The 10773-nt window shown below is 38.1% G+C and overlaps 2 protein-coding genes across 2 annotated transcripts; one reads left to right on the top strand and one right to left on the bottom strand.

The window, feature by feature from the left end:
- The first annotated feature begins 400 nt into the window (after positions 1-400).
- Positions 401-3978, top strand: LOC143599417 (GRAS family protein RAM1-like). The gene is made up of 2 exons (XM_077077377.1): positions 401-1655; positions 2813-3978. Exons 1-2 carry the CDS (start codon positions 708-710, stop codon positions 3929-3931), a joined length of 2067 nt encoding a protein of 688 aa, XP_076933492.1. The 5' UTR covers positions 401-707; the 3' UTR covers positions 3932-3978.
- A 2454-nt stretch (positions 3979-6432) lies between these two features.
- LOC143599415 (ACT domain-containing protein ACR6-like) lies at positions 6433-8396 on the bottom strand. The gene is made up of 7 exons (XM_077077376.1): positions 8315-8396; positions 8171-8216; positions 7969-8083; positions 7824-7891; positions 7152-7745; positions 6970-7074; positions 6433-6871 (listed from the first exon to the last, which is right to left on the bottom strand). Exons 1-7 carry the CDS (start codon positions 8362-8364, stop codon positions 6554-6556), a joined length of 1296 nt encoding a protein of 431 aa, XP_076933491.1. The 5' UTR covers positions 8365-8396; the 3' UTR covers positions 6433-6553.
- Between the last annotated feature and the right edge of the window lie 2377 nt (positions 8397-10773).

Raw genomic sequence — 10773 nt, 5'->3', positions numbered from 1 at the left:
CTAAACCAAACGACACACTCGACCACAACCACGAGATTCACATAACCGAATCTCTATGTATCTATACCATCTTTCATTTTTCTTGTTATATTTTTTGATGTAACTATATACTATATATACTTTATAAAATAATTATTATAATTTATTAATCAAGATCAATGTATGAAACTCGGATTGGAGCTCATTCGTTAAACGGGCTCCAACGTAGGCTTGTGTTTGGCAAAGTTTGCTTTGAACTTGTTTCAGCTAAGTTTGTAGAAATTGATGTTGAGGAACTTGTAAGTTTATATACTTGATACACCTAATAGGTGAAAGTGCTCTATATGCAACATTGTCATTGGAATACATAAATTCTTCAAATGATATGCCTATTTAAGTTTCATATTAATATAAAATTAGTAAGGCTAGTAGGACAGAGAGAAGAATGAGCCAAGGTATGTGATTGAGAAAATTAGAGCCAGCCGGCCCACAAGATCCAAAAATTTTAACACCTAGTTTAAATCATTGAATTTTCCCATGCACAAGAAGATGTGCTAATCTTGACAAATTTGCATCCACCGATGACTACCTTCCAACACCACCATTGTCTTCTACCTTGTCATTTCACCCTTAAAACACCAAACACCATAGCCTCAGCTTCAAAGTTTCGGTAACCCTCTAACCCTAACCCTAACCCTAACACTAACACATTCCATCCATCTGCAACAATGATCCATGCCACCATGAACACTTCTTTATCGAACGACGTTAACGCCCTCATCACCGAAAGCTCATGTTTAAAACTCCAACCAACGTCCCTGCAAGAACCCGATCATAACCCCAAGAAAACCACAACACCACCACCACCACCCTCGCAATCCTCGTCTTCCTCCGATCTCGTACCTTCTAGTCTTACCTTCCCTTCCTTAAAATATGAGCCACTAGAACAACAAGGTGATATGGAGATACAATCTCCGGACACTAATGCCTTGTGGGAGACGTTCTTCTCCGAACACCTTGAGTCCGATTTCATGATCTCCTCACCGGTCAGAACGTCCCTTCCTTCTTGTTCTCAATCTTCAAATTTTAACTATTACCCGAATAACAACGGACACCCTCCCTTTGGCTGTTCTCCACCTCGAACAGCATCCCCGCTGGGACCGTTTAATAATAACAATAATAATAGCAAAGCGAAAGGAATGAGTCCGGTTCAACGCGTGTTTAGTAACTGTAACTCCCCTAACAATCAGTTCATGGAAGTCGAGACGATTTCTTTACCTGCACTCGAGAACTTCTTGGACGATTTTGATGGGGATGATGATTTCTTGGGTTACTCGACCACTGGTACCATTGCGGGAGGGAGTTCATCGGATCAGTCGTATGATCCTCTAGCCACAATCCCAGCTTTAATGGATTGCTTGACGATGCCCAGCCCTTCAAGGTTTTACGAAGAGGCTCATAGGGCGACCGATGATGATCAGATGTATCATCAAACCCGACCTGCACCTTCACATGAGCCACTCATGGAACAGCTGGAGCGAGAGAGACGAGAAGAAAAACAAAGCAGACGACAGCAGCAACAACAACCACGACAACATGTGCCATCACGACTACAACCTCAGCAACCACAACCGATGAGCCATAACCATCTCATGGTTCCCCCGGTTGGCCAAGAGGTTAACTTTTGACTCATCTATATATGTCATGAAAATCACAAACACAAGCATTTTGGCACATATGGAAAAAAAAAAGGAAAATTAACAATATAGGCATCGTTGACTTTAAATATCTTAAAACAAGCGAAGAAATAATCCCCAACTAATTCAGACATAACCAATGAGATTAGGCCACATAACCATTTTGGACTCCACTACGCACACCAAGGGAGACAATTGGCCATCGGCACCTCCATAAAATTTACATTGTGTCTTGGACGGGCTGTGAAGGTGCCCAAAACAAGCTTAACAAGGTCTATCGGGCACCTGTGGAGTCTTGTCAGACAAGGAACACTTTTAGCCCGTTTATTTACCTTTGGGCACCTCCTTAGCCCACCTAAGACCATGTCACAACTCACAAGGAGGGAGTGCCAAGTTATTTGTAGTGGAAGACCTATAGGGCTCCTTTGGTGCCTAAAGGTGCACGAAGGGCTTATGGCCATATTCTACTAGCTATGCGCCTATAATTGTTGGTCTAAAATTTTTTGTCTACTTTGAGAATTTTCTAGTCAAAGATGCTTATTTTGTTAATTTTTTCTTACAAAAAGAATTAAGAATTTTAGGCTTATAAAAGTACACATATCCAAAACCATTAAACCAACCAATTACGTGACCTCGAATTCGCGAAGCCTGCTAGTTATTATCTGGTAAAAATAAAACTTTGAAAGTATACGGGCACACGAAAACAACCAATCAAATCAATAAATTATGTAAAAGTTGGCTGAAAACCGAGGATAAATGCCGATACTATACACATCTACGTATTAGATTGCCTATTTTGTAGACCCCTTTTATTTATTGATGTTTTTAGTGTCGGTTGAAAACTATTTAACCCCTTATCTGACGGCTAAAACTTAGCCGGTACTTCAGACGTGCAATTATCATATTGGTTGTTTTATAGACATGCAATTTTTGATGCTGATTAAAAACTGACCTCCCTGATCGGCTTTGTTCATTTGGTGTTTTCTGATTGTTTGGTTTTGAATATGTCTATTTTTAAATGACTAAAACTCAATGTCCATTTTACAAAGCAAATAAATAGGTGATTTTTCCATACTAGTATGCGGATAGTTAACTACAATTTTCAACGTTGATTAAAAACGAATCGTGTGTAACAGGAGCATGATAGCGGACTTCAACTAGTTCACCTTCTTCTAGCCTGTGCAGAAGCAGTAGCTAAAGAGGATTTCATGTCAGCTAGAAAATACCTTCACCACCTCAACCGTGTAGTCTCCCCACTCGGTGATTCAATGCAGCGTGTCGCATCATGCTTCACCGAGGCCCTCACCGCCCGTCTTGCAGCCACCCTCGCCACAAAACCGCCCTCATCCACCCCAAAGTTCACTCCTTTCCCGCCTAACGCAATGGAAATCCTAAAGATCTATCAAATTGTTTACCAAGCCTGTCCTTACATTAAGTTTGCTCATTTCACCGCAAACCAAGCTATCTATGAGGCATTTGAAGCAGAAGAACGCGTACATGTCATTGACCTTGATATCCTCCAAGGCTACCAATGGCCGGCTTTCATGCAAGCCCTAGCAGCTAGGCCTGGTGGACCACCGTTTCTCAGGATCACTGGTATCGGTTCTTCTCCAGAAAGCGTTAGGGAAACCGGACGTTGCTTGACAGAGCTAGCCCACTCTCTCCATGTCCCCTTTGAGTTCCACCCAGTGGCTGAGCAGTTAGAAGACCTAGAACCACACATGTTTAACAGAAGGGTTGGAGAAGCCCTTGCAGTTAACTCGGTAAACCGGCTTCAACGGGTCCCCGGTCATTGCCTTGGAAACTTACTAGCAATGATCCGAGACCAGGCCCCGAATATTGTCACGATTGTGGAGCAAGAAGCAAGCCATAATGGGCCTTACTTCTTGGGTCGGTTTTTGGAAGCGCTACACTACTATTCGGCTATCTTTGACTCACTTGATGCAACATTCCCTGCCGATTCGCCTCAACGGGCTAAGGTGGAACAATATATATTTGCACCAGAGATACGGAACATAGTGGCTTCTGAAGGGACTGAGAGAGTGATGAGGCATGAGAGGCTGGAGAAATGGAGGAAGATCATGGAGGGAAAAGGGTTTGAAGGGGTGGCACTGAGTGAAAACGCGGTGACTCAATCGAAGATATTACTTAGTTTGTATTCGTGTGATGGGTACAGGTTGACCGAAGATAAAGGTTGTTTGTTGTTAGGATGGCAAGACAGATCAATTCTTGCTGCTTCTGCATGGAGATGCTAGCTAGCTGATACACACATGCATGTCAACATTGCTTTCTTTCAGAGTAAATTTATTTTGTTTTGTTTCTCTTTTCATTTCTTAGTCTGGGCCTTGGATCAATTGAGGAAATTAGTGGGCCAAAATGAAAAGGGAAAACAATGTCATGTAACTTTTATATCATAAAAATAAAAGTACATTATTACATATTTAGTGATTTTAGTGCTTATCAAATCAACACCGTCTATAGGAACTCTTCCATCAATTAACAGTAACTACGCGATCAACAGTGACTGGTGTTAGTACTACGACCAACTATAACTAGTTACTAAGTTGCCAGTCGTCAAGAGTAACTAAGTTACTACTCATGAAAGGACCATTGGCAACCAATTACTAAAATTAACTGTTAACCATTTAAACCATCAAACAGACACATTGCTCCACGAAGCTGTGCAGTCAAGACAAAAATATATGATGAATTACAACCTAATAAAATAAAATCTTTGGTATGTGTTGGTACTTACTTCATAGCATAAACATGCATACCAATTCATAACATTAACTACTATATGACCTGCAGTGATTGGTTGTTATCTATAAGGCTGAGGGGTGTGGGGGGCTCTAACGGGGGCGCGAGTGGGGGCTCCAGCCAATAATATTGTGACGTGTGGCAGAGAGAGAAACTGGATAAGGGGGGTGTTGGAGCCCCTGGCCCTGGTGTGGAGGGGCTCCAGCAGGGGCTCCAGCGGATTTTTTTTTTATTTTTTTATAAATATATTCAAAAAACGTATTATTAAAAAAACTCATAAATTATTAAAAAAAACACACATTTTTTTAAAAATTCAAATTACAAAAAACTCGTGTTGGCTTGAAACATGAACCGAACCCAATCCAAAAAAAAAATTGGGAAGATGGGTTGATTTTGGGTTTTATTTTGAAGTTGTGGTGATTGATATGGGTGAAATGGGGTATTTTATAGATGAAATGGGGTATTATATAGGAGTTTGGGATATTATATAAGGATTTTAAGGTTTTTTTTTTTAAAATAATGAGCTCCAACGGCTCTTTCTCTCGAGCTCAACGGCTCTTTCTCTCTCTTCTCCCGCGACCACACTCACGCCTGCCTGGGGGCTCGCGCTCGCGCCCCGTTCGCGCCCCGGTTCGCACCCCGGTGGTGTGGGGTTAGCGCCTGGGGGCGCGAGAGCGCGGAGGGGCTCTCGCGCCCAGGTTAGCGCCCCACACCCCTCAGCCTAAGATTATGTGTGTATCTAAGTTATATACTAGCCCAATAGGCCCTAAGATTTAACTCAGATGTGGTTCCCCTTCCTATATACATGTCCTTTATGATGTAAAGTTACAATAAGGCTGAGGGGTGTGGAGCGCTAGAGGGGGCGCGTGAGCCCATCCGCTCGCGCCCCGGGGCGCGAGCACCACACCACCGAGGCGCGAGAGGGGCGCGAGAGGGGCGCGAGCGCGGAAAAAGAGGCAGGCGCAAGGCCAGTAGCGGCTGGGAAAGGGCGTAAAGGTGTCTTGGGTTGCGTAAATAGAGCCGTTGGGCTCTTTGTTTATTAAAAAAAAAAAAAAATTTCTCTATAAAACCAATATCACATACCACCCAAAACCAATATCACATACCAATATCACATACCATCAACCCATTTTAACCATATCAAACACAACTTCAATCTCCAAACTCATATATAATATCCCAAAACCAATTTTTTTTTAAAAAATAATGTCGTCGTACTCGTCTGATTCCGACTCCTCCGAAGAGGATGATTTGCTTCTTCATGTAGGGGGGGTTTTGACCGCAACCGTGGTCAATCTCTTGCAAAATCAAGCCCATCAACCCCGACTCCCGAGGGTTAGAGCACCACCTCGTGATCGTGATCGATCGGGTGCTAACGATACTTTGATGAGGCATTATTTTAGCCCTCAACCGGTATACGCGGAGTCGGATTTTCGAACTCGTTTTCGAATGAGCAGGCAATTGTTCACGCGTATAGCGAGTGATTTAGAGGCACGGTATCCCTTTTTTCAACAAAGGGAGGATGCTATGAATTTTCAAAAAAATGTGTGTTTTTTTAAATAATTTTTAAGTTTTTTTAATAATACGTTTTTTTAATACATTTATAAAAAAATAAAAAAAAAAACCGCTCGCGCCCCCTCTCGCGCCCCTCCACACCATGTCCCGGGGCGCGAGCACCACTACCAACACCCATCTTATCAAGTTTCTCTCTCTGCCACACGTCACAATATTATTGGCTGGAGCCCCCCACTCGCGCCCCCTCTCGCGCCCCCCACACCCCTCAGCCTAAAGATAATATACACACGTTTTCCATCTATGATTACACTGTCACACACAATTTGTGCACTGAAATGAAGTTCAGTAGTCCAAGGATATAGAGTACAACTTAGAACTGTTACTCTCTGCTTCAAAATCTGTACTGTCTGTGTAGAGAATCTTATTGTCTATCCACAAGGTTATCTACTCCCCTTGTATCTTGCTTAAATCCACAAGCTTTTCTGCTTAACTACTACCTATCAGCTTAATGTTTTATTTCAGGATATTTACAATGATCTTATCTCCCACATTCAACTATACATGAATCAGGATGAGAATGATGATGACATCAGGAGTATAATCTAACCAATATGAAATTTGAAGAAATGTCCAAAGAGAGAGCTCATTGTTGTCTCTTCACGTGTCAGCTTTTGCAGGCTCACGTTCCGTCTAACCTCGAGTGCTGTGTGTTGCCCAATTTGATTACGAATTGAGTTAATAGTCCTGGGGTCCACCGGGCCGTCACCGGTCGTATTTGTCACGTAAAAAGTGTCTTTTGCTCTCCCATTTTCAGTTGATATCTCGGCTCTCTTTATGCACAAACTATTCTCCCTAAATATCCTGGTTATATCGGACAGAAGTCCAACCTGATCTTCCGCACACAATTCTAGCTCTAGTGCCTACATACATATATATAAAAAACGCATCAAAATTTTAATGAATTATACCATGTATCATATATTCATATGTATGATACGTTTATAAATTATAAGTATACCTCAGATGTTCTTCGTTCGATGGCTGCTTCAAGACACTTCATGACTCGCACGCATTCTGCCTCCGACCTTATACAAATCCCATCAACATGTCGAATATAATATTCCTAATTTTAGACAAATTATTAATTTTCCAAACAATATCCCGTATCAGATAAGAGATAACTTCTTAAATTATGCACACCTGATAAGCTTCCATCTTCCCAGTATGAACTACACCATGATAAACTACATATTGCATATCAGTAATCGTGCAAACTGTATCAAATAACAGCTTCGGCCGATCCTTACATCTCATGGTAATCACCGTGTAATCTTTCTCAACACAATCCAACACACTAACTTCCGCCTTCAGTCCACTCATGTCTTCTTGTTCAACCTTTTCATAATCCCTATCAGCAAACATGATCTGATGTAACCTCCTCTCTCGGTGCATAGAACCCGGGGGCGAAACCTTCATTTTTGCAGTCTTCAGGTCATTGTTTCCCTTAAAAACATTGCAAAGACGGTTTTTAATGGTTAAAAGCCTATCCGGATCATCAATAGCACAGCCCATGATATCATCAGTCGCATTCACCACGGCTGCAGCCCGAGCATTGTGGGTCCATATTTCAGCACTGACAACATTGCAACTAAGATCGGCTAGAACCGCACACACTTCAGATAGTAACCCTGGCCGGTCTGACCCGGCTAGCTCAATTGATGTGTAGTCTAAAGAAGACTTTAGTCCAACTGAACTTTCAAGTGACGGGACATAAAAGGCGTCGCTTTCAAGTAGCTGTCATAATATTATTATATCAGATATACAAGCTTAGACTTGTTATGAACATAAAAACAGAACCAGAAAGTTGTTAACCTTTATTATGTAACTGATCACCCCTTCATCTTTAACTTTGTTTCCGTTTCGATGTATCACATTAAAAACTTTAACAAAAATATTAATACTATGAAATAAGAACATAAAGAAGAAAGTAGAAAAAGTTTTGGATTTATTTAGTTACCATCCATGAACCATCTTCCATCTGATGAGATGTAAGCCTTGGTGATAACCAGATTCAAATCAGTAAGAACTTGGACGACTTCGAGTAGGATACCGGGCTTGTTAACACTCTCAACCTGACATTCAAAACAAAAACCAAACCATATTAAAGCTAATTAACAAGAACAGTAAAATTTTGAATTATTAAAAGAAAAAAAACATACCTGGATAACAGTTGCATCTGGAGATGAATTGTTGTCAATTGAAACCCTGCAAAACCCAAATGAATAAAATAAGAATTAAAGAAGCCAAACAAACAAAAAATTGAAAAATGAAAAACAGGGTATTATGATTATTATTAATATTACCTGGGTGGATTCATCCTTCTGATAAGTTTAGCATATTCATCTTCTTCCATAATGCAACAGCAGAAAAGAAAAGAAAAGGGGTTTGATGATTTAATGGGAAGAATAAAAGAAAGAAAGAAAGAGAGGATATTTATTTATGTTTGTTTATGGTCTCCAACAACTAAGGAAGGAAGCTTCTTGCAGAGGTAGTGAGTGAGTGGGGACTGGAATCAAAAAAGTAGAATGATGACTCAGCACCTCACCTGCAACTTACCTTCCCATTAAAATTTAATTCATGATTACACGCAGGCATGTATTTTCTTTTACGTGGCAAGAAGCGGTTGGAGAAATTTGAGATGGGATGATAATTGATAGATAGATAGGGGGTTGTATTGTTCACCGTCCTTTCTATTAATGGTTACACCGTACGTGAAAGGCTGCGTAAGCGATGACGACGGTCGCATCACATCCACCTTTTACTTTAAGCCTCCGATGACTGACCAGGTACAGGTACACCCCAAATTTCATCAATATATCAAACACTTTTTTATTTCTCCTAAACATCTGCCTAATTTTCTTTCATATTATTTGCTATAATAATTATACAAAGTTAGGGGATGTTTTGTAACATTTCAAAGTTATCACTCAAACCACCCGTAGTGGAAGAGATTTAGAGGGAGAAGAGGCTGAGATTGGGCGCCACCACTGTGCCCTTAAAATACAATTCATCTTCTTATTGACTGGGCATCACGTGACACACTTCTCCCTCTCTCACTACGCATGATCTTAACGACTTAATCATTAAAAGGTTATTAACTATTAAGAAATAACTAGAAAGCTACCAAACAAACCCTTAATCTTAACATATAGTTGAGCCATTTTTTAAAATCTAGTTGAATCAAATCAAGCTCAAGCTCAAGCTCAAGCTCAAGCTCAAGCTCTTCCTATTCTTGATTCGGCTTATAATATGTACGTGGTATGTCATTACCAAGGATTATCTCCACTATAGAAAAAAATCAAGTTTCCTAGTAGGAGTAACCTTAAAGTATGGCATTTTACTTTAAAAAAATCATAATATCACACGTGTATTCATATTCAAATTTATGTTCATTTATACTCTTAAAAATGGGTGATGAAATAGATAACGGCATAGTACTGATATTTTATAAACTGTATTTATTAAGATATGTTAAGAATGTTTAAATAGTTTGTGGCTTGAAGTTCGTTTGAAAAAGATTTTGTGCTCTCTCGATCTATCAACTTATGAGCAACTTTAAAACAAATATATATATATGATCAGGATCATGAGAGAATCTTTTTTAAATTAGAACTATGAGAACCATTTTTGATCACAAAAAACCAAAAAATAAAAAAAAATCATAAAATAAAAAAAAACACAAAAATCAAAAAAGTAAAAAAACCAAAATTCTTATTTTATCATCCCGGTTTCATAAAAAAACTCGGTTTAGCTAAATTATATACACATATGTATAATATATACATATATGTACATTTACATGTTTTTTTTTGTACACATGTGTATAATTTAAGATAAATAATACTATACATATGTGTATAATACGGCGTTTTTTTATTTTTTTAAATTTTTTTATTTTTTTAATGAAACCGGAATGAAATATAAGAATTTTGGTTTTTTTACTTTTTTAAAATTTTTATTATTTTTTGTTTTATGATTTTTTTAAATATTTTTTAAATGTGTTTTTAGTGGTTTAAAATGGTTCTCAAAGTTCTCAATTTGAAAAGGGTATATATATATATAGGATCAGAATCATGAGAGAACCTTTTTGAAATTGAGAACTATGAGAACCATTTTGGACCACAAAAAACCCAAAAATAAAAAAAATCATAAAATAAAAAAAAACAAAAATCAAAAAAGTATAAAAACCAAATTTCTTATTTTTATCATCCTTGTTTCATAAAAAAAACTCAGTTTAGCTAAATTATATACACATATGTATAATATATACATATATGTATATTTACATGTTTTTTTGTACGCATGTGTATAATTTAAAATAAATGATACTGTACATATGTGTATATTACGTAACTAAATATTATATAAAATTGTACATATGTGTATAATACGACGTTTTTTTTTTACTTTTTTTGAATTTTTTTTATTTTTTTTAATGAAACCGGAATGAAATATAAGAATTTTGGTTTTTTTTACTTTTTTAAAAAAATTTTTATTTTTTGTTTTATGATTTTTTTAAATATTTTTTAAAGGTGTTTTTAGTTGTCCAAAATGGTTATCAAAGTTCTCAATTTACAAAGAGTTCTCTTAGGATCCTTACCCTATATATATATATATATATATATATATATATATATATATATATATATATAATATTTTAAGCGGGTGAATTTTTTTTTTCTTTGAACAACAAATTTATTTCCACCAAAACCCCCCTATAAAAAAAGTATTCTAACCTTGTATATGCAAGGATTTGAACCAA

The sequence above is a fragment of the Bidens hawaiensis genome, unplaced genomic scaffold (assembly GCF_021521415.1).
Source record: "Bidens hawaiensis isolate Kalapana, Puna unplaced genomic scaffold, B.hawaiensis_p1.1 tig00052162_1, whole genome shotgun sequence".
Lineage (NCBI taxonomy): Eukaryota > Viridiplantae > Streptophyta > Magnoliopsida > Asterales > Asteraceae > Bidens > Bidens hawaiensis.
The sequence above is the reverse complement of the archived record's forward strand: the minus strand, read 5'-3'. Positions and strand labels throughout refer to the sequence as shown.

What these genes read in the sequence shown, in the direction of transcription:
- LOC143599417 (XM_077077377.1), top strand. Translation starts at nt 708, where the DNA reads ATGATCCATGCCACCATGAACACTTCTTTATCGAACGACGTTAACGCC. An exon ending in TTCCCCCGGTTGGCCAAGAG is followed by an intron (nt 1,656 to 2,812) that starts GTTAACTTTTGA and finishes CGTGTGTAACAG; the next exon opens with GAGCATGATAGCGGACTTCA.
- LOC143599415 (XM_077077376.1), bottom strand. Translation starts at nt 8,364, where the DNA reads ATGGAAGAAGATGAATATGCTAAACTTATCAGAAGGATGAATCCACCC. An exon ending in AGAAGGATGAATCCACCCAG is followed by an intron (nt 8,217 to 8,314) that starts GTAATATTAATA and finishes TGGGTTTTGCAG; the next exon opens with GGTTTCAATTGACAACAATT. An exon ending in GGAAGATGGAAGCTTATCAG is followed by an intron (nt 7,075 to 7,151) that starts GTGTGCATAATT and finishes GTCTAAAATTAG; the next exon opens with GAATATTATATTCGACATGT.